The sequence below is a fragment of the Myotis myotis genome, unplaced genomic scaffold (assembly GCF_014108235.1).
Source record: "Myotis myotis isolate mMyoMyo1 unplaced genomic scaffold, mMyoMyo1.p scaffold_m19_p_15, whole genome shotgun sequence".
In the NCBI taxonomy this organism is placed as follows: domain Eukaryota; kingdom Metazoa; phylum Chordata; class Mammalia; order Chiroptera; family Vespertilionidae; genus Myotis; species Myotis myotis.
In genome coordinates, this window is record NW_023416319.1 from 3,049,740 (window position 1) to 3,072,500 (window position 22,761).

Consider the following 22,761-nt stretch of genomic DNA (forward strand, 5'->3'; position numbering starts at 1 on the left):
CGCCCGGTTCCCACACTGGAAGCGGTACAGGGACAGCGTGCCCGTGCTGAGGCTGCAGTGCGTGCCCGGGACCAGAACCAACGCCAGAGCGGCGCATCCCTGCGAGGGGTCTGGCCTGGATGGTGGCAGAGAGGCCGCGCGTGGGCCCGGGCCTGGATTCCCTACCGGCTTCTTGTGGCCACAGCCCCCGTCTCCGGTGCCTGATTAGCAAAGTCACACCTGAGCCCGAGCAAGCGGCCCTCTCCACAGAGCACGGGGCCCCGGGCACCCGCGTTGTCTACGGGCAGGCCTTCCCTCCGAATTAAACTCAGAGCCACACCGCCCGCGTGCACGGCGCCTCACCCACCCGGCACCTCCCCAGGCCTCGGGGCTGCACGGCCAGGACTCTCGCGGCCACTTCACCGTCGGTAGACTGCGGCTTGGACATAACATTCGCCGAGACCCATAGATTCTGTCCACGGGGGAGCCTGAGCCAGGCCTTTTGACCAAAGCTTCCGTCCCAAGGGAGTTGAACTGGCTCCTTTCAAAGGGACAGCCAGTCTACACAATCCAGCCATTGCCATCTTATCAGAGGATCAGTTTATTCCTCCAGCAAGGATGCGCTTGTGCGCCCCGGACCAGGCCCTGTTCTGGGGTCTCGGGGTGTAACTGGGGCAGGACAGGTGACGCCCCTACCCCAGTGGGGTTTGCGTGCTAAGGGAGCAGATTGTGAGGAAAAGGACCTTCAGTAACCAAACCACAGAAACGCTATGAAGATGGAGCAGGTCGAGGCAGATCCGGAAGTTTCTCACCGAGTCTCTCGCAAGTCTGCTGGTGGGATACAGATTCTGGAAGCAGAGTGCTGGGGCAGGTGATGAGACCGGCCTTTCTCCAAAGGTGCCCGTGACCTCCAGAACAAAGCACCGACTCCTGCCGTCCACGCCAGGTCTGGATCTACCCTCGTGGAGTTGCTCACCCGGATTCAGCCAGGGGACTCGGAGGACTTGGCATAATGGGCCCTGAATATTATTGTTTTCACGAATCGGACAAGAGCGTGGAGCCTGCCTGTGTTGTCACCACAGAGAGTCCCTGAGCTGGTGCCTGAGGAAGTTACCCGAGTTTCAGGCCCCGATTAATTTCTTCTGCTATTTATATTAAACACTAGTGAAGAAAAGCAGTGATCAAGTGGCTTTATCCCAGGAATGCAAGGATGGTTTAAGTGTTAAGAAACCAAACCATATAATTTTGCCACCTAACAGAATAAACGAGAAAATAAAGGAAATCATCTCAATAGACTCCAAAAAAAGCATTTTAAAGTACTCAACCCTTATTAAAACAACTCTCAGCAAACTAGGAATAAAAAGAAAATTTCTCAACCCAATGAAAGGCATCAGTGAAAAGCCCTCAGTTAACAAATACTTAAAGGTGAGTACTTCTCCCCTCAGATGAGGAGCCAGGCAGTGTCTGCTCTCGCCATTTCTGCTCAGCGTGTACCTCATAGGACAGCTGTGCAGTGAAGCAAGCGAAACAAGTCATGACGGTGATGGGAAAGGAAGGTGGCTTGACCGTGTGCGTAGAAAATCCTAGTGAGTGAGCTAGACAAGCCAGGGTCACCAATAAAGTGAGTCTAGCAAGGTCATGGGTGTCAGGCCAATATGCAAAAAGCAAGCAAAGAAACAAACAAAGCGCCAGTGGTATTTATACTGTCAGCAAGCAAATGGAAACAAGTGGAAAACTCAAAAGCAATACTATTTGTAATGTACTCAAAAGACAAAATAGATGTAGACATAGATTTAATGAAGGATGAGCAAGCTCTCTATACTGAGAACTATAAAATATTTCTTCGAGAAGTTAAAGAAGACCAGAATGAATGGAGAGATAGGCAATGTGTATGGATTGGGAAATAAATACTGTTACGATGTCAACCCTCTATAAATGTATCTAGAATTCCAAAGCAATTCCAGTCATAATCCCCACAAGATTTAATAAAAATTGGCAAGACTTTTAAAACTCCATGGAAATGCAAAGAATCTAGAGCAGCCAGAACAACCTTTGAAAGGACCAAGCTGGAAGGCTGTGGTGGTTGTATTCGTAATAACCCAATATTGGAAATAGCCCAAATGGCACCCAACAGAGGACTGGGTAAACAGTTTCTGGGATACCCACACAATGAAATCCTACTCAGCAATCAAAAGCAACGACTGTCGCTGCAACAATGTGTGTGACTCTCGGTGGGCATGCTGAGTGAAGAAGCACACTCTCATTTCATTTCGATGACGTTCAGGAAGATGCAGGATTTCTCTGTGGTGAAAAGCCTTCAGCAGCCGGCTGTCTGGAGTGGTGTGAGGGTTACCTGGGAAGTAGCATGAGGGACCTTTCTGGATGATGAAAAAAATCTGTATCTTGATGGGGATGCAGGTTAAGGGAGTGTCTCTTTTGTTCATCAAACGTGTGGTTAAGATTGGTGTGTTTTAAAGGATGTAAATTTTACCTGGAAAAAGGAGGTAGTTGGGGAGGAGCATAACGAAGCCGGGGTGGCAGGATTTGATGGGTATCGAAGCTGGGTCATAGGTGTACAGGGCTCATGATGCTATTCCGTGGGCTTGGTCTATGTTTTAAATTCTTCTTAATAAAACGTGAGGTTTTAATTTAGCATACAAAAGGAACTAATGTAAGATAAAACATTTTAATAAGGTCCCACTTTAAGTACAAAACTTAAAATGACGTGTTTCCTGAAAATACTTGTATTTCATGTTTAGAGTCACTGCTTTGATCTGGTGAGCGGAGGGCCACTATCTTTGAGCTTTTGTCCCTTAGGGTGTCACTTTGTCGGTGAGTGGCCACACGGCACCCTCTCCTTTGCCAGGAACCTCTGAACCTAGATGGTGTCCGGAAAGGATTTGGGAGATAATTGTGCTGTTTTCTGAACATGCATCGCTTCCTGACGTCTCGCTCAGGGGCGAGAGGCTGTCTTCCCTGGTTTGCTGAATGGCGTGGCAAATGCAGGTGCTCCGGGCGCGACCAGCACCTGGAAGTGTGGGCCAACTGTGTGAGAGCCAGACAGCGTCCAAGGTGATGCTGGAAAAGTGGGCCCGCTTAAACACCAGCACGTCTTCCAGGGCCCCCCTCCCCAGAATAACCCGTTAGGCCAGGGAACGTTGGGGAACACAGGCTACGCCCGTCGCTTGCAGGGTGGAAGTTCTGGAGACTCCCGTCCACTCACTGCCCGGCCATGCATTTCCCTTGGGTGGCATCTGCCCTTCGCATTGAGTGGTGAGAGCGTGGCCGTGGTGTCCAGCATCCCCGGGTGGAGGCGCTGCCCCCCGTCCGGACTCTGGCTTCAGCCAGTGGCTCCTCCGGCTCTTCCTGTGTAATTGGTGAATTTTAAACAGGCACCATATGCTCCTCTCTGCAGCCTCAGGAAAGGGCTTACGGCAGTAACTTGCCCCCCATGACACTGAATCATGTCCTTTTATTTTAACTGAGACGGCCTTCTATGGGTTTTACGCAGACACTGCTCTTTCCAGCCTGCACCCTAGGATTGCTACGGTTCCACAAGGCCGGGGGTCCTGACAGGGCCAGCATGACTAACAGCGTTCTGATGGCACGGACAGTAATAGTTCGTGTATACGTTGTAACATTTACAAAACGCTAATGTATCCGTATCCACATGCAGGCCTGTCCTTTAAGGAAGTAGCGTGACAGTGTGTGCTTTGTGTATCAGATGCCCCTCCTTAACGTTCAGTGTCCGGAGGAGGAGAAGAGGAGCTTTGAAAGCCAACCCTGAGAATTAAACGTGCTTGCAAGACCTGAGGACAGCCAGGGCCACCTCGGCCCCCGGGCAGCCTGTTTAGGTGGGTGTGTGAGGGCCCCTCCCAGTTGGTCCTGGGGTGGAAAGAGGCTTTGCCCCTTGACCCCAGGGTGAGTGGGAGGCAGCCGTGTGCTGTGCCGTGGACCAGCCTTTCACGGCTCCCGTGCGCTTCGGGGGGCCCGCCAGCTCTGGAGCCCACCATTGTCCGTGACCTGCCTGGTTGTGGACTTCACTGGGGACAGGTCCCCCAGGACGCCTTCCGGTGGCTGCAGGCTGGGCAGCGGCTCTTACTTAGGTCCGAGTTCCTCTCCACCTGCCTCGGGGAGACAGGCCAGTGGGGAGCACGGGGGGGGGGGGACGGTTAGGGGTCCTGCTGCCCTTCCTGACGTCACGCCGCAGCTCAGTTGGACAGGACGCTGGGACTTGCCCACACGAGGGCTTGCACAGCTGATGCCCACAACTGGCTCCCACCCCAGCCTGTGAGAGGCGGAGGCGGAGGCGGAGAGAGTGCGGTCCGCCCCTGAGACAAGGCCGCAGACAGGCACCCAGGCTCGGAGTCGGCTCACCTCCAGGACTCCTGTTCCAGTTGTCTTCACGGAAATGTACGCGGCTTTAATTATTTTTGAGGACAGATCAAACTTATTTCAGAAGAGAATTGGCTCAGGAGTAGGCACGGGTCCCCCAGAGAGAGCTTTCGGCTCCTCCTCTCCAACGAGCGCTGCTTTATTATTTTTGCCACGAGTCCTACTGTTTCTCTTTATTAATGCGATTCAGGACTGTGTTCCAGGGAAGCCGAGGGCCGCCCGCCCTTCGCAGCTCTGCTGCTGATGTGCCCAAGAATATATGTGTGCAGGCTCGGCCCCCAGCGCTGGGAGCGTCTGTGCTGTCCGCGTGGGGAACCGTGGGGACGGCTCCACACTGGCTCCGTGCCCACCGCTCATGGGTACAGCCACTCCAGGGGGAGCAGGCTGCCTGCGGGGTCAGCAAAGACTGAGGACCTGGGGAGACCAGACAAAGGCCTGAGGTCTGAGAGGCTTGGGCCCAGACACCAGATCTCCCAGAAAACCTGGCATTCCCCGGATGACCTGGTGGGAAGGTGGGAGGGGTGGCCCACCACACCCCCAGCTGGGGCCCGCAGATGGGGTGGGGCACGGGGTGGAGGACTGTGGCTCCGGCCTGTGGTGTAGAGCAGGCGGTGCTCAGATTTTAAGGGTACCGCCTAATGGGTTTGAGATGTGTTCCCAACTCCCCGATCAGGATACAGAACTTGCCCTGATGCCGGCACACTTCCGGCCGCAGCACTCCCAGCAGCCGGGAGGTGGGACCATCCCCCCTGTCCACGCACGGTGAATGTAAACAGGGCGTAAAGGCATCCACCGGAGGGGTGAGGGATGTACAGCAGCAGGGGTCCTCAGTGCCACTGAGCGAGGCAGCGAACGTGGCAACTTTTATACTTATCTTACCACAGTTTAAAAATGTTTAAATACGGAGAACATTTCCATCCCAGTCGACCTGCCCCCCGGGAGGCCCGGCTGCGCCTCCGTGGCCGCGGCTCGGTTCTGGGTGAGCTTCCTGTAAGGGGACTCACGCGGACGCTCGGTCGGCTTCTCACACTCAGCAGGCTCTGAGCGTGGTGTTGTTGCCTGCATTCAAGTTCGTTTTTCGTGGCTGCTAATGCTCCCTCGTAGGAATACGCCGCTGCTGGTGTGTTGTGTGTTGGTGGGCACGGCTGTGTCTAGCGTTGAGCTGCTGCTGTCGCACGCCTGTTCTAGTCTTTCGTGGGCAGGTGTTGGCGTTTCTCCAGGCGTGTGCAAAGTGGAGGTCCACGTATCTTCATGGACACCTTCATGTTTCCGAAGAAGTGGTTGTGCCATTGTGCACACCCGCCAGCAATAGATACAGCGTTTCGGGTTGCCATCCTCTTTCATTTCGCCCCTGTGGGTGTGGGGTGAAGTCGGGTGGTTTTATGTTGCGTTTCCTGGGTGACGCGTGGGATTGCACACTGCTCCAGGGGTCCTGGCGGGTCTCCTGTCTTCTCGGGGACGGGGCTGTCCGCTCCTTGCGCATGTGTAAGTGTCATTTCGATAGTGAGCTGTAGGAGTTCTTATACATCCCAGCAGCCGTTCCTCCGTCAGCGGTCCGGGCTAGGCACATGTGGCTCCGGTTCATTTCTTAGCACCGAGTGTTTTCCTAAGCGGCAGGAGATTTATGGTGGGGTGTTAAGCAGCTTCAGAATCTTTGGAAAGAGGTTTAAGAGCTGAGCTCCTAGAATAACTTCTAGAAGCAGAAGGAACAAGGGCCTGTATGAGCTGCCGGTGCTGCCGCCGGAGTCGCGTGGCTCCGGCGTGCCCGGGGGCCTCCACTGCTGTCTTCTGTGTGTGGCAGCTTTTCGACTGGATACCATTTTAGACCCAAGAGAGCTACAAGGATAATACAAAGTGTTCCCCTGTGCCCTTGCCCCAGCTCCCTGTCACGTGGACATCTTAGGTAATGGCGGTCCACGTACAAAAACTAAGACGGCGACGTGGTGAACACCACTAACTAAACCACAGACTTCATCCGGGTTTCAACAGCGTTTCCACGAAAGTCCTTGTTCTGACCTGGAATCCAATCCAAGATGTCACATCGCGTTTAGTCGTCACCCCTACCTGTGACCCCTTCTCACGCCGGGAGAGCTCTGGGCCCCTTGTCAGCGCAGGCCCCGGGCGAGCGTCCTGAGTGCCGGCCCCGGCCCCGGCCCTCATGTCCCTGCCCCTCGCTGTCCAGTGGCCTCTCCTCTTGTTCCTCTTCCCAGCACCCCACGCCCTCTTTTCTACGTGTTACCCGAGCCAGGAGGCGATGAGAAGACGGCTGTTTCCGGAGGCTGCTCTGCTCCCCTGGGCTCCCCGGGGCCCCACCCAGCTCCGCAGAGGTGTCAAGGCTCCGTGGGAACAATCCCGGGGTCAGAGCCATGGACTTGGAGCATCAGTCTTGGGTCAAGGTCGCTCTTAGTTGAATGTGAAACGGGCTCCTCAGTTTCTTGCTCATCAGTGATTCTGGGGCGCAGCCCAGCCAGGAGTTTGTCCCCCGAGCACCCAGGCTTCCGTGGGCCTCGCAGACACTTGCACGCCCCCAGGGAGCGCTGCCTGCATCGTGACTCTGTGAGCCAAGCAGCGGGTGGCTGAAAGGGGCCCCTCCAGAGAGCTGGGCACCTCTGCCCTCCCCACACCCACACTGGGCGGCCAGGGCTGAACCCCTTCGGCTCTGGGGTCACCGTGGTGGTGATGCACACGCTGGAGGGCGAGGCCGGGTCTCCCTGTGTCTGCAGACCCTTCGAGCCCAGCAGGCCAGGGCGAAAACTGCTGTGAAATCCTGGCATTTCCTTCTGAAATGTCAACGTCAGAAAAGACAAAGGCAGAGAGAATGTTCCAGGTGAAAAGGGACTAAGGAGACCTGGCAGCGAGCGGGCTCCACTCTGGCTGGGCCCTGGGTCGCAGGGGAGAGGTTGGGAAGGACATTACTGGGTCAGTGGACACGACAGGAGCACGGGTGACCACTGCCCAGGTCTCTCGGGGAGCTCACACCGAGTGACGGGATGGGCAGCGGGCTGCGTGCTGTTCCCCCGAGCGGGTCAGGGGCACGCCCGCAGGCCCGGGGGCCCAGGAGGGTGCTGGGTGCTGGGTGCTGGGTGCTGGCCGCCGTCCGCGAGGCTGGGCAGAGTGATCGGGGTTCTTGTGCCGTTTCTATTCTGCCGACTTCCCTGCAAACTTGAAATTTTCCAGGTAGAACGTTTTTCGGAAACGGTTTTGTGTTCTGGTGGCCGGCTGGGGGCATCACAGCTGTGCCTGCGGGGCCGGGCGGGCGCCCGCTGCGGGGGGAAGCAGGTCCCAGGAGACCTGCGGGCCTCACTGGCCAGCGGCGCGGGCTCCTGAGCGGAAAGGGGCAAAGTGTCTTCCTTCGGTGTCCGGGGGGGAGTACCTGTTGTCTCTCCCCATTGCTCGCAGCCCTGGATGCCGTGACGCAGGATTCATTCTCCGCGTTGGGCCGCTTCAGTCTGGTTTCAGGCACTTTCCGATGAGCGCACGAGTGCTCGGGGCTGGGAGGGCACGAAAGGAATCAATGCGTGTTCATCACCATCGCGCAGGCAGGAGCGGCCGCGGGCCCCGGGGGCGCAGGTCCTCCCGGGCGGCGCGGCTCTGTCTCCCTGCGGAGGCCCCGCCAGGCCTGCCCGGCGGTGATCAATGTCCCCTCATCGATGTGCCCCATGAGGAGCAGGGTTGCAGGCGCCTCGCGTCCTGTCTCGGAGATCCATGTCCTTCCCCGGCTGACAGGTGTCCCGACCAGAGGGCCCTGCAGTCTGGGGGGGCAGGGCCACATCACGGGGACACCAGCCCGTCCGCCTCGAGCCCTCGATGCCCCTCTTCTCTCTGGGGGCACCCCGCTGGCTGTGAGGGAGGACAGTGGTCACCTGACTCCGGCTGGCTGTGAGGGAGGACAGTGGTCACCTGACCCCGGCTGGCTGTGAGGGAGGACAGTGGTCACCTGACCCCGCTGGCTGTGAGGGAGGACAGTGGTCACCTGACCCCGCTGGCTGTGAGGGAGGACAGTGGTCACCTGACCCCGCTGGCTGTGAGCGAGGACAGTGGTCACCTGACCCCGCTGGCTGTGAGCAAGGACAGTGGTCACCTGACCCCGCTGGCTGTGAGGGAGGACAGTGGTCACCTGACCCCGCTGGTTCTGAGCGAGGACAGTGGTCACCTGACCCCGCTGGCTGTGAGGGAGGACAGTGGTCACCTGACTCCAGAGCTCAAAGAGGCACCGTCCGTGCCCCACTGAGGTGTAGAAACAGGAACAGCCTTCGCACGTAGGCAGCACTTCACAGTTCACACAGACCCCGGGTTCATCTCAGAAACTCAGTGGCCCCAGGGTGGGTGGACGGGGCGCCTCTCCCAGGATCCCTCTGCCCGGGGAGGTGTGGAGCGTGTCCTGCCCGCTGGCTGCTCTCTGTCCAGGTGGCGGGAGCGGGTGGTGCCCCTGCTTCCTGCAGAGACCCCTGAGCTGGACAGTGTCCAGGGAGGTCGCTGGCGGGTTCCCTGGCGCATCACGTCTAAGGCCGCAGAGGCCAGTGGTTCCAGTAACTGGAGACAAAGGAGCCAGCCCTGCCCCCTAACGAAGGGCCCGGCCCTGGGACAGCAGCTGCTGCTGCCTCCTCGCCTGACCTTCAACCTCTGACTTCGTGCGAGCGAGCAGGGCCCCGGCTGCGGCTTCGGAGGACCCGCTGTGGGATGCTATTGACGAGCCTTTATAAATATTTAATCTTCACATTAAAATCACGGGGCACGAGAACCATTAGTAGCTGACAATAAAAAGGCTTTCTCTGCTGGTCGTGGGGGCACCAGACTCCGAGGGCAGGCTCTGAGGGCTCGGGCCGCACGGCCAACATGCCAGTGGGCGGTGCTGACGGGCAGGGGCGCCCAGCCCCGCGGCCGGGATCTCATGCGGCCCGTCAGTTTTTTTCAGAGTCTCTGCCAAGTACAGGAGGTTCACACAAAACAAAATGGATGGTTTATTTACGTCTGGTGCCATTAAGAATGGAGGAGAAAGTTCAGCCCAGGATGAAGAGCTTAAATCTTGATTTTCCCTTCCCCCTCTCAAAAAGAATGGATTCCTTGCATTGTAAATTATCCAGCCTTGTCCTCGGGCTGGCATGGACATTGCATAATCTTAAATATTGATTCTTGTTAGACTAAAAAAAAAAGGCCGACCACCGGGCTCCGCGGGTCTGCGCGTCCAGGAAGCCGCCTTGGCCATAGCTCACACCGAGGCTTCCTGACAGCAGATCCATTCTGATTAGAGAAGTTCTGGGAGAAGCAGCCACGGTCAGGATCACCTGCTCCATCACCGCCAACACGGGCCCTCCCGCCCCGGAGCTGCCGGTCAGAGCGAGCACAGGCGACCCAGGGCCTGCCGCCCTTACCGCCTCCTCCGCCCTCAGCCCCCACTGTGGACCCGGAGCGGGCCCTCCCACCCTGGGCGGTGACGGCCCCCCACAAGGGCTCGTCCCCCACAGGCACTTAGCGTGGCGCAGGGTCTGTCCCACATGCCAAGAAGCGATGCCTTCAGAAAGAAAAGAATTGCGGAGCCCCGAGGTCTGGCGGTCGCAGCCGCATCCCCCCAGCCCTACCTACAGGGTTCTGATCTCCCCACAGCCTCGCCCACACTTGGCATTGTCTGGCGTTGTCATCACAGCCACACTGGTGGGTGTGACGCGCTAGCTCACGGTGGCTTTGACTTGCCTTTCCCTGATGACCAATGATGTGGAGCATCTTTTCATGTGCTTGTGGGCCATCGATATGTCTTCTTTGAAGAACTGTCTATTCCGATCGCTTTCCCGTTTTTAGGTTGAGTCATTTGTCTTTTCATTAGCCATACGTGTTCTCTGTGTGGTCTAGACACAGATCTGTATCCGATCGATAGATGCTTTTCCGGAGGTGTCTCCCGTCCTGCGTGTTGTCTGTCACTTCCTGAGTGTCTGTGGGAGCAGAGATGTCTGTGATTCCCATGACGTCCAGCTCGTTTTCCTTCTGTGGCCCCTGCTTTTGGTGTCACATGTAGGAAGTGCGGCGCGTCCATCATTTCACACCCAGTTGCCAATATGCGTCATGGTGTGAAGTCATAAAGACGGGTTAAGAGTTTTGTAGTTATAACTCGATAACATTTAGGTCTCAATGGAACAGGTAGCACTCCATTGTAGTCATTCAATTAGTTATTCCTGGTTTTAGACATTTGGGTTCTTTTCCGTGTTTCAGGTAAATGCACAGCAGCAACAATCTTGCTCTCACAGTCTTGTCCAGGCTCCAATCATTTCCTTGAGACCGATTCCCAAAGTGGACGTGGTCGGTGGGTACAGACACGGGTAAGTCTTTGGATATAACCATGCCAACCGGCTCCTGGAAGGGCGGTGCCACTTATAACTTCTGTGGACAACTGGGAGAAGGCCCTTTTCTCCACCAGCAGGACTGATGCGAGCTTTTAAGGAAAGTCTTTTCTAATTAAATAAAGGGAAAATAAACTCGGTCTCATTGTTTTCATCTGAGAGCATTTCAGGTGAGCTCCCGTGTAGTCTCCTGAGCTTCTGGGTCACTTGTCCCTGCACGTTGACTGTGAATTTGCCCCTTTTCCTTCAGGATGCCTGTCCTGCCTTATTGATTTGCAAAAGCTCATTGTATATTGGGAGTGTGGACCCTTTGTTGTCATTGTTGCAGATTCTCTTTCTCGGGGCGCCAGCCCGGCTTTGGCCCCCCAGCAGTGGCACGGGGAGGCGGCGAAGAGCTTGGTGTCTCATAGGCAGAAACACCAGGTCTGGTCTTGGCTAACGACCACACTGCCGTCAGGGCCGTGAGCTGTGCATGGCCCCCATCAGTGCAGTGGTGGGAGCGGTCTGACGGGGCAGCAGGTGGGACCCCCATGCCCCCTCCTGACCCTTGGTCTCTCTGACTTCTTTGTGGCCTCTTCTGACTCAGTCCTCATCGCTCTCTTTCCTCTGTCCGCACCCTGTCCCCATGGTCAGGCGGTAGCAGCAGCTTTCCTGAGCCCTGGCCGGCTCAGCCCTAGCCCCGCCCTGTGTGCTGCCTCAGCCCTGGCCTGCACGCTTGCTGTCCCTACCCCATGCACACAGCTCCTCCCCTCAGCCTGTTGCCCCTGCCCGTGCCCCACATGCTGCTAGACTCGGTGTGGACCACGTGTGACCCCAGGACGCTGGTGGGAGAGTGGGGGGCGGCTCCTTGGCGGCCCCCGGGTGTGGTGGAGAGGCCCTGGGGCAGTGAGCCTGTGGCCTTGGCCGTGTCCTGAAGAGAGGCCCCTGGGCCGCAGCTAACATTGCTGGACAAGCCAGCTCCCATCTGTCCAGGTGGCCGGGCTGCACCAGGCCCCCTGAGCCGGGGGCGGCGTGTGTCCTCCTGAGCTTGGCTGGGAGCCCAGGGAGCGTGGTTCTGGCTCCATCCCAATGGTCTGTCTCTTGAATTCCCGAAGGCCTCTGAGACCTGCATCAGCGCACGGGCCCGGGGGGTGCGGATTGGACACTTCACTTGGCACCGGCCTGGTCCTTCCAGCCCTCTGACCTTGGCTGGTCATCGCCCTCTCTGAGCTGCAGTTTTGTCACCTGAGAGAGGGGGACCCAGCTCAGCTCTATGTGGCACTCCTCCGGGAGGACAGACGGGAGGACGGGACTGATGTCCTGCTCGCCACCGGCCGGGACTGCGGGCGGGCGAGGGTGGTGCTTATTGGCTGCACGTAAACATGGGAGACTGGCCGCGCTTTAGAGATGGTTTCATGCAAGATGGTCTCGGCAAGCTCGATCAGAAATGATGTTCGCTTCCGTCCCCATCCCCGTCTCTCCAGAAGGACAGGGCGCCCCTCCACGCCAGCCGGGTGCTCCGCGGGACCTTCGGCTGGGCCAGTGCCTCCGACGTAGGGGCGGATGGGGAGGAAGGTGTGTGGGTAGGACCCTGGGAGGCTGGTGGCCTTAGATGCTCCCCGGGTTTGGGGGGGCGCATGCGGCAGGTCCTGGACCTCCCCACAGGCAGGGCAGGCTTTGCGAAGGGACGAGCACCTGGGCTGAGACTGAATGGCTGAGTAGGAATTGGCCCTGCTTCCTCGCTGCCCCCGACCATGACCGCCCAGTGTGTGGCTGCGTGGCTGTGTGGCTCCGTGGCACCCCTTGGCGCTCTGTCTGGCTCTGTGTGGCTCCGGTGGCTCTGGTGGCTCTGTGGGTGTGGCACAGAGCAGACTCGGGGCGTGGGCACAAACCCCGACTTACTGCAGTCCCAGCACTGAGCGCCCGCCGGCCGTCAGTGGGCCTGGCTGCGCCTGGACGTCGGCCAGTTCCCCCAAGGACGGCGGTGTCCCCGGGTGGGGCCTCGGCCGGCCTCCTAGCTGAATGGCACCCACTCTGGTCGTGGGTTCACTTTTGCAGAACCACGGGGAGGGGGGTGAGTCAGAGCTGGTCTGAGTGTGCAGGGTCAGGAGCGGCCCGTCTGTCCCCGGCCCGGCCGGGGCTGCGCTCACGCCACTCCCTGGGAAACCTGCGGCCCCACACTGGGAAATGACAAACGACCAGAAAATCAATTTGTAATCTGATTGGAGGTTTTTGATTTCCTCTGATGAGTTTAAATTTCATTAAAAGCAACCTTATTCCCACATAAAAGGAGCCCTTGAAGGGTAAAGCGGGGGATTGTCTCACGGCGTCTAAAGCAGCGGACCCTTTGTGTGATTTATTCATGGCGTTAATTGTGAGGGCCAGCCCCGTGTCCGCCCGCAGCTGCGCCCTTATCGGCCGGCATCGGCGGGAGCGCCCAGCACAAGGACGCGCATTCAGAAGCCGCTCTCGGGCGTATTGACACTTCAGTTATCAACAACTCTTGTTATCATCTGTGGGGAGGGGGCTCTCGGTGGGGGAGGGAGGGTGCTCCAAACGGCTGCCCCGCCGCCCGGCTGCCTTCTCCTAATTGTGTGTATTCTCTGCAAAGGCCGATCAGCGCAGCCTCTTGTCTTGATGAGAAATTGACATTTTCCGCGGCCTCGTTGGCGCGCAGGGCGCGGCGATAAGGCTGGAGTGGTTTCCGGGGGGCGCCTCTCCCCGCAGCCGCCCCGCTGCTCCCGGTGACCTGCCTGATGAGTATGGATTTCATGAGGTCTTTTTCAGCATTTGAACTATAAAAGGTGCAGAATGACACCACCCCTTATAGACAAAAGATAACCTTGCCCTTTGAATATATCGATTCTTTATTAACTGGGCTGTTTAATGCAATGAAATGAGGCATTAGATTGAAGCCCATTTCGAGTGCTTTGAATAATCTTTAAGAGCTTGAAAGACCTTAAAAGGCGGCCTGACAATAATTGGCACCCACTCTGAGGGCACTTCTCGCTTCTGATTCGAAACACAAACATGCAGTCGCTTCTATCTCCCCAGGAAGGACGCAGGGCCCTGGCCCCCATCCCAGGCTGGGCTCCTGCCCGAGAGCAGGGAGGCAGGTGAACTGCGTCCCCAGCCCCCCCGTCCTCGCATCTTGGGACGGAGCCTGGGGGAGGGGAGTGGGCAGGCAGCAGCTTTGTACCCGGAGCCCTTCCTTGCTGCCTCTTTAAGGCTGAAACAAATGCCGTCAAAGGAACCGACTGGCACTGGCAGGAGGAGGAGGGAGGCACAAGTTTCTTTATGTTTTGAGTAATTGTTTCCTGTTTTGCTCAGCAGAACAAGTAATTAAGGGGACATTTGTGAGCACTAATTTGGATCACACGTATGTGTATGTGTGAGAGCTGCGAGCCAAAACATGCAGAACCGCCTCTCATTGAGGAGATGACAAACACAGAATAAAACGGAACGGGGTGCGGAGAACTCGCCGGAGCTGAAATCGGCGTGTAAATTAGGGCCTCGGCAGCTCCTGTTACCGTGGGCACCTTTGGCTACACCCACGTGCAGCCCACAGCGGCCGGGGCAGTGGCCGGGGCCTGTCATGGCCTGGAGTCGGCGGGGGCATCATACCCTCACGTCAGACCTCAGGTCAGACCTCGGCTGGCGGCTGTATCTGGTGCCCTGCTGTCCGCCCGCCCTGCGCCCCAGCCCCAGCCCCACCCCACGCTCTCCTAAAGCTGATCCTTGCCCAGTGGAGCACGGGATGGGGACACAAGGAGCATCTGCTCTGCCGGCCAAACCCTGCGGTTCAGAAGCAGCAGGGCTGGTGAGCGGTGACCGCGCCCCCGTGAGCCTGGTGACGGTGCGTGTCCCTCAGGGCCACTGGCCCGAGTGTGACCGTCACCTGCAGACGTCTGCGTGAAACACACAGGTGGGACCAGGCCATCTAAGTAACTCACACTCTCTCTCCGCAGGCGGGATCACTTTGTAGACGGTTCTTCCACGAACCCTCCGTGTCAGCCGAGACAATGCTCTGGAACCCCAGGAACGCAAACGACACCCCCAGGGTCCCTCGCGTGTGTGCATCCAGGTGGGCGTCTCAATAACCAAAACATAAAATTACCCAAAGTGAAATTCACAGACAAGAAATACTTTAATTAAATATTGTGTAAAATGAACATTTTTATACAGTTAAATATCTGAAAAAATGTACAGATAAAACAATCTCATTGTAGGGTCTCTAACAGTAACATCTACCATCGGGTGAAGCGCTCAGGTTTGAGACAGTAAAGCGATGAGGGCGTTGTTGGCTAATGAACCTAAAACACACGCCGAGCGCGGGGGTGAGGGCCCTGGCGGGCGGGCGGGAGCTCGTGTTTAGATCAAACCCTGACCGAAACCAAAGAAAACGGAGGCGATTTATCTCCAAAGTCACTTCTTGGGCTTCTCCGCGTAGCTAAGCCTTGTCGGCCGTCAGGGGCCCGCGTGGGACCCGCCGACGGCTGGGGACTTTCTGTCTGTTTACTTAGTCCCTTGAACGAACACTTTTCTAAGCTGTGCATTGTTTTTCTTTTTGTCGTAAAGTTTTTAAAAAGCCCCTCCTTTCTGTTTTGATTTTGATTCCTGCTGCAGTTTGCCAAACGTCGGCCGTTCCGCCCGCAGATGCTGAACGCAAAGGGGAGAAAGCGCGGACCCTTGGGGTCTGGCCGCGGGTTTGGCGCTCACAGGCGCAGGATGGGAAGGTCATTCCAGTTTAAAAAGTACAGGCAGTGCTGCAGGGCCTGACCACACCGGGAACACCGTTCCCCAAGAACCCGGGCCGTCGTGCCCCCCCCCCCCCCCCCCAGAAACCTCCGGCACCCGAGGTGAGCGTGGGAGGCGGCGGGAGGCGGCAGGACCGGATGCAGCGAGGGACCCGGCAGGCCCCGGGTTTGTGCTTGAGTGTGTGTGTGTGTTAACACCGTACATTTCCAAATGAGATCGGATTAACAGTTGTGGTGTACGCCTGCGATGAAATCGCACAAAGGATCTTTAAAGAAGTCCACTTTTAAGGCATCAGAGAAGTTCATGTGGCAGACATTTTTAATTAAAACATCAGAAGTAAATTTTATTTTAAACTTTAGGCCTCTGAATTTTTCCAGTAAACACAGTTCAGCTATGTGGCAAAAGTCATGGGTGGCAGCTAAAATGACTTTTTACATTCTACCAAAAAAAAAAATATTAATAATAAAATAAGGACACAGCCCCAAACGGTGTCCCCTCTGCACGGCCGTTCCACATGCACAGACTCTACTAGGACTTGTCACGGCCGGTGGCACCGTTTTGTTTTGACTATACAACAAACATTTTTTGTTTTCAAAAGTATTTGTTCAGATAACTTAAAAATAATATAAAAATAAACAATGAATTTGACTTTTCCTCAAAATAAAAAAAAAGGATGAAAAGTCTAAATAATAGCAAATTATTTTTTAAGTACAAATGAAACGCAAGGACACGGATGCACTTTAACGAAACAGACGAGAGAGACAGTCTTGGCTTAATGCTCTTCCCGGCGTCGCAAACACTGGGCCATGACCCAGAACCAACGCGGACGAGAAAAAGGAAAAAAGATGGCGGGGAAAGCAATGTACAAAATTTCAACGATAAATACAATATTTATAATTGATATGTTACAAAAGAAAGTCCCTTAGCAACTGTAAGTGTTCATGGAAAAGTGTTGAATGAGACCATTTTATTCCTTATAGGACACATAAGGAATAAAACTTGGTGGGTTTTGTGGTGGTGGTTTTTCTTTTTTCTCTCTAAATAGTTAAGTGGATCTGAAAAAAATTCAAGACAAGTGTATAAATATTTAGCTACAACTTTGGCAAAATCACAAAAGTCTACAATTTTATAACCACATACAAAACACATCAGGGGAGAAGGATCTAGAAGTCAAAAGGACAATTTCTGGTACAAGAAACATGGACCTCACAGTAGCCTAAGAATGCAATCGTATACAGTACTAGCAAAAGTGGAAAAATGTCGCAGATCACGCTTGCTTAACAGGAAGCTCTAGCAGTGGGAGAATAGTTTAACCAACAGACAGTAGCATTTTTTTTCTCTGTCAGTGTGCTTGTTGAAGGCAAGAGAATTCAATATCAAAGTTACAATTTCTAACTACAATAAGTTACAAAGTTTCATTTCATTAAGATGAAGGTAAGCAATGGTAAGCCCTCCCTCCCTCCCTGCCACCCCCAACTCGAATCATATAGTCATCCTCTCTTCCAGGTCGATGGCTCACACCTCCTTGGCCCCCTTGGTTCACCACAAAAAAATATTTCACATTATAGAGATACACAACCATTGCGACTCTAAGGATGAGTACAGAAAAATGTCCGGAGGCATTTTTCCTCAGTGTTTGTTTCATGAGCATCAAAATGGTGCATTCACAAAGTTTCTCCCAACACATAGCAAGTACGAGACACAGCCAAGACGGAGTCGGAAACTCTATACAAAATAGCGTCGCTTTGTTCTCCTTGTTCTTCGGGACCGAGACGTGTGAAAATGTATGAAAAGTTCAGTCAGTACAATGGAATCGTTCATGAAGGAGTAGGCTGTCTGCCTGTCGGCTCTCAATAGTTTAAATAAAATCTTTAAACAACGTCTTTCGTAGCATTTCGACTGCTGCTGACGTATTTGAAGATACGGTCTCCACCAGCATGTCTCAATACACTCAACGTGTCCCCTGAAGTCCGTCCCGGGGTGCTGGGTGCTGCGGAAGGCAAACAGAGGTCCCTCACATCGGCGGGACTACCAGCCCAGACATAGCTGCAAGAGAGGGAGCAGAGGGTTACGGGGGGCGGCGGGCGGCGGGGCCGGCCTCCTCTCTGCGTTATTCCTCCGTGTCCTCGGGGCTGCACAGCTCTCCATTAACCAGCCTTGGGCTCGGTTAAGGCGTGGGGGGACCTACTTCAGGGGATGGGGTGCACATGGGGACAGACCCTGCTCAAGCGCTCCTGTGGAAGGGGGGGGTCTCCGGCCTTTCCGGAGGGGGGGCGGGGGGAAGGCTGTGCTAGACACACCGCAGCGGCTTGTGTGTAGCGGACGGAGGCCCCGACTCCCCAGAGGCCACCTCTGTAGACAGAATGGACCGACCTGCTCTCTCTCCCTAGGCGAAGCCGGGACACGCCTCAGGCTCCCCTCTGCTGATTGCTGGGTATCGTAAGGGTGAGTCGTGGGCCCCCAACCTCAAAGCCACGGCATGGCCCAGGGCCCCAGAGAGATGCAAGTCCCAGCTCGGCCTCGGGGAGTCCTCCCGTCTCCTCTCGGAAGGAGAGAGGAAACGGTGCCAAAAGGCCCAGGGCAGCGGGCGCCTTCCGGTGGACTCCTGGCACGAATGTCATTTGAAATCTTTTAACTTTCGTGTTGTTTAATTTTTGTCAGAACGATGGTTCCCATTAATTTATGTATCGCACATTAATACACTTGTTCACGTAGTGATGCGCGCTTCAATTTCCCAGCTCATTAATTCCAACAATATTAATTTATCTCCGACTCACCGTTACAACTCTATGGAAGCCCCGCGTGTGTACACAGGGCTCACGTGACACCACCTCGCAAGGGGCCCGGCCCCGTGGGCGGCGGGCAGGCCCCGGCCCCGGCCTTGCGAGCAGCGCTGGGGCCCGGGCGTCCCTCTCACACACTGACAGGTGTTGTGAAGACAATGATTTCAAATCACTGATACCTTTCCAGGTCCTTTTTTGAGCATTAGTTCATCAAAGTGAAATATGCCACCGACTTCACAAAAGGGCCAGTTAGTCTTCTCCACGGGGACGTCCTCAGCACCCAGCAGAGAGCCTGGCACACAGTAGGCGCTCAGTGAATACTGGTGGAAGGGGCTCGTGTGTTTAAAGGAGTTACTGGATTGGATTTCACCGGGAGGAGCAGAGACCCAAGGTGTCTGAAAGAGGCCAGAGGGTGGCCCTGAATCTCAGCGCCTGGGGCCTCGGGGCACCCCAGAGCCACGGGCAAGTGGGCGCCCACGTGGCCCCGCCTGCCACACGCAGCACAGGCCACTGCCCGGGGGACCCAGCCCTAGGCGGCGCTGGGGGCCTGCTCAGCGTGTCCCAGCTGTGAGCAGCTGTGTCCGGGAGGCGCCTCCCTCTGCCCTCGGGGCCAGCCCTTCTCCTTGAGTCTTTGGAGGAGACACTTAGAAACCAGCTCTGCCTGGCACGGCCCAGGCCCACTGCCCTCTGCAAGGACGGCCGGCCAGGAGGGGCTCTGGCCTGTTGGTCCAGGCCCCAGAGGGCAGGCTGCTCTGAGATGGGCCCGGCCGGGGACACTCTGACCCTCCACCGGGCCCTGGGGTCCTCTGCTGCCTCTGAATAAGGAGGCTGTGGCCGAAGGAGCTCCCGGCGGGGCCTGTGCCTGGCGGGGCCTGTGCCCAGCGGGGCCTGCGCCGGCTCTGGCAGCCGTGGCCCTGAAGGCCTGTGCACAGAAAGGGTCTGAACGCAGACCTGCTCCTGCCTCCCCAGGGGGCTCCCTTCCCTGAGCTGCACCAGGAGGACACAGGCTGTGTTGGGAGCTAAGGAATCTGGGTGTCATTTCTGAGGACCAGGCTGGGGTAGGGGCGCCTCGAGGGGGACCACAGGGAGCATGCAATGGTGGGGGCGCTGCAAGGCCTCCGAGAATGTGCCAAAGGAAGGGCCAGGACTCCTGCCGCCCAGGGACACACCCAGCATGGTCTCCACCCTGGCCTCGCGGCCCAGCCTGCCCTCGGGAGGCCCTGGGGACAGTCCCACCAGGGCTCCCGGAGCCCGCCCCGCCCGGCCCCAGGCGCGCACCGCCCTCACCTTGGAGTCCGTTCCCGTTGGCGCTGGTGCAGGAGGGAGGAGGAGAGGCTTGGGGCCGGACCACGGGCGCAAAGGCGCTCTTTTGTTTCACTGCAGAGATGACATTGGCAGGTGAGAATGAGAAAATGCCGTGGGCACTGCTACAGTTTGAAGGGAGGGTGACCGAAGAGGCTGCCATGGTGGGGCTGGACGGCACTACTGCAACAAAGCAAACACGGTCAGGACGCGCGGCGCCGTGCGGCACACGACACAGAGACTCGCGGGCCGCCGGGGACAGCGGGGCCAGGCACGCATGCCAGTCTCCGCGTGGCCCCTCTCTGGACAACAGGCAAACGCTGTGTCGGACTCGGTTCCAATTGGGCGGCCCCGCGTCATTCCGATTGGGTTTGGGTTTGGGTTTGGGTTTCCAATGCGATCGCATGGGGCCCGATTGAGGTCAATTTCCTGTCGCCAGGTGGGCGCCCAGCCTCCACAGCCACCCTTCCTCGTGTCCAGTAGCTCACATCACAGAACATCCAAGCAATGCACACATTTGACTTTGAGTGAAAATGAATCTGTGCGATGACGTGTGACAAAAACAGACACTTACTGCCGTAGGGAGAGTTAGCGGAGGAGCCATTAAGAAATCCAGGCGAGCCAGGGACCCCTAGATTGGCCATGGCGCCACTTCCATATCCATTCATGCTAGTGCTCACTGTGTTGTAATTGGACTGCTGGGGAGTACTGCTGGGGACGTAGCCTCGCGGGGACACGCTGCTTGTATTGCGACTGTAGCCGACTGTTAAAATCCCCCCCGCCCCCCCGGCCAAAAATAACATTATTATCAGGGAGAGACACTGGGGGGGTTTCCCCGCAAATCTGTATCATATAGTAAACATTTCTCATCGACCTCCTGCGGTGCTGGTGCCCCCGCGCCCCTAGCAGCTCCGACAGCCTCGTCTCGCCGACCCCTGGCTGCGCGTGTGGCCGCCAGGCCCGGCCCGTCCCTGCTGGCCTGGACGGCCGGAAGCGCGCTTCGATCTACCCGTCAGCCGCTTGCGGGTCTCGCTAGAAGCAATTACCAACAGCTCAGACTCCCGGTCGGGCCCCACTAGGTGAACCCATGCCTCCGCAGACCCTCAAATGCCATGGCTGACGAGGAACGCTTGTCTGTGGCCAGACGCCCCGTAAAAGGCTGTGTGTGGGGGGGGGGGGTCACTTTTCCAGCTGCAGTTTCTGTGAGTGTGGGGAGGGGCTGGGAAAGGGCTCCCTCCCGCCACGGGGTGCACAGAAGCCCCCCCTGCAGCACAGCTGAGCTGCCTCTGGGGCGACTGCCTGCAGGATGTGTAAGAGGGGGCTGACAGCAGGGGCTGCACCCCACTGCCCTGGCCTGGGATGGGGACGTGGTGGGGAACAGGCACTTCTTTACACTTGATCATGACAGACTGAGAAACCAAATCCCACCCACGCAGCATATCTGAGGAGAGCCCCGCCGACTGACCCATCCCAGCTACCCTGTGGCTCACCCCAGACTCAGGAAAGCCAGGTGGCTCACAGATAAATTCAAGGAAACGTCTAGCAAATAGCATACCCTGAGTGCAAGCTGACACGGCTGCTATAGGGGTCCTGGGGCCTCTGTTCTCTGCACGGCGCTTGTGGGCAGAGCCGCAGAGGACCGGGCACTGCCCACGCCCCACGGGACTGGGGACAGGCCAGCTGTGGCCAACTCTCAACCGCCCCCAGCAGGGTCCGGGAAGGGGTCCGCCCTGCGCAGCCACCTACCTTGGTCATTGGCTTGCGATGTCTCGGACACGTTCACGGCCAGCTGGCTGCTGAAGGAGTTCACGCCCATCATGCCCGTGTGCGCAGGGGTGTTGCCCAGCGTGGGGATCTGGTTGTGGTTGCGAGGGACGCTGTACAACGCCTCCGCGATGTCCGCCGCCCGCTTCAGGATGATCTCCTGGCCAGGAGGGGAGCCCGTCACCGGAGGCCAGGCTCGGGGGCCGCCCCCCAGCGCCCAGTCTGCGTGGAGCCGGCAGGCCCCCGGGAGCGCAGCCCCAGCCCCCGCCCCGCCCACCGCACCTCCCTGGGGAAAAGGATGGCGGTGGCCACTGTCCCTGGGGCAGACTGACAACTGCCTTTTCAATGGGGCAAGGAATTCCCTTAGGAAGGTCGTTCAGGGTGCTTCTGGGACGGCACGTCTATATTCCTCACCTGCAGCCCTAAGGCCCCCGCAGGGCGCACCGGGGCAGAGCAGGGGCACATCCCCAGAGCCTCTGTGCTGCGAGTCCCGGCAGCACCCACAGTCCACCAGCCCCTGAGCCCACTGGGTGGATGCCAAGGTGCTTCTGTTCCTGTGGCAAGTCCTGCTCTGGTCCCTGACCCTGACCCTGACCTGCCATCTCCTGCTTGAACAGTTAGCATGAGGGCACAGACACGCGGGGAGGCTGCCCCACTCCCGCCTTGTGGTCAGTGGCTGTGCCCAGGCCCGCTGGCTGTTCACGGGCCCCGGTCACCCCAGGAAGGGGGGGTGTCCTCCGCCACCGCCTACCTGGTTGTTGTGGGGCATCCCGTATAAGGCTTCCACCAGGTCGGCCGCCCTCTTGAGCAAAACTTCCTGAAAGAAGAGAAAAGCGGTGACCACTGGAGGAACTAGTGCGCCCCCTGAGAAAGCAGTAAATTCAGTTATGCTGCGGGCGGGAGACCCCGAGAACCCCCGGCAACCCCGTCCTGCCCTGCCACGGAGGAAGGCAGAGAGGGCCACGGGGGTTTTCAAAGTTTGCCCAGAGCCCCAGCTGAAGTCACCGGCCTCACCATGGGCGCCTGTGGCAGGGGCTGCGGGCGGCCGGGGGTGCCAGGGGCCCGTGCGTGCCTGCGGCTTAATGACGGCGTCTTGTGGGTATTAAACAAACACACGGCACAGCCATGAAAGGCCCGGGCGCGGCGTCTGCCTGTTAATTCCGAGCACTTTAGTGGTGAAGAACAATAAGTAATTTTCCATATCTTAATTAAACTGGCACAGCCCGCAAAGACAACATCTCGCCCCTAATTCACGCCCCAAATTTGCAAGTGAGTTCAGTGCTTATGCCTCTTTATTTTGAACAATAAAGTGAATTAACTCGGGTTAATCTAGTTCTTTCATAATGACGTTAAGAAATTTTTCAATTAACCTCTTTGACTGCAAGTTGTAAAGGACTTCCTAAATGCCTCCGCAGCCAGAGCGCGGCGCCCGGGGTCTATCCGCGTCTGCACGCCTCCCGCCCTTTGCG

The 22,761-nt window shown here is 57.2% G+C and overlaps 2 protein-coding genes across 14 annotated transcripts in view; one reads left to right on the top strand and one right to left on the bottom strand.

Annotated features, from left to right (window-relative positions):
• The window catches only part of MGMT (O-6-methylguanine-DNA methyltransferase), a 188,999-nt gene extending 173,499 nt beyond the window's left edge, over positions 1-15,500 (top strand). Inside the window, exons 5-6 of the mRNA XM_036335695.1 lie at positions 14,654-14,769; positions 15,312-15,500. Coding sequence (XP_036191588.1) covers positions 14,654-14,769; positions 15,312-15,348 — 153 coding nt within the window. The 3' untranslated portion in view covers positions 15,349-15,500. The remainder of the gene's footprint in view (positions 1-14,653; positions 14,770-15,311) is intronic.
• Positions 15,501-16,905: 1,405 nt separating this feature from the next.
• EBF3 (EBF transcription factor 3) overlaps positions 16,906-22,761 on the bottom strand; it is a 113,911-nt gene continuing 108,055 nt past the window's right edge. For 2 of the 13 annotated variants that reach the window (XM_036335681.1, XM_036335680.1), the window contains exons 12-17: positions 22,044-22,109; positions 21,275-21,452; positions 20,103-20,291; positions 19,514-19,711; positions 18,406-18,518; positions 16,907-17,489 (exon numbers count right to left, since the gene is read on the bottom strand). In XM_036335681.1, the coding sequence (XP_036191574.1) occupies positions 17,472-17,489; positions 18,406-18,518; positions 19,514-19,711; positions 20,103-20,291; positions 21,275-21,452; positions 22,044-22,109 (762 nt within the window). In that variant the 3' untranslated portion in view covers positions 16,907-17,471. Of the gene's footprint in view, positions 17,490-18,405; positions 18,519-19,513; positions 19,712-20,102; positions 20,292-21,274; positions 21,453-22,043; positions 22,110-22,761 lie in introns of all 13 variants that reach the window. The other 11 variants (XM_036335688.1, XM_036335687.1, XM_036335692.1 and 8 more) reach the window with 9 other exon arrangements.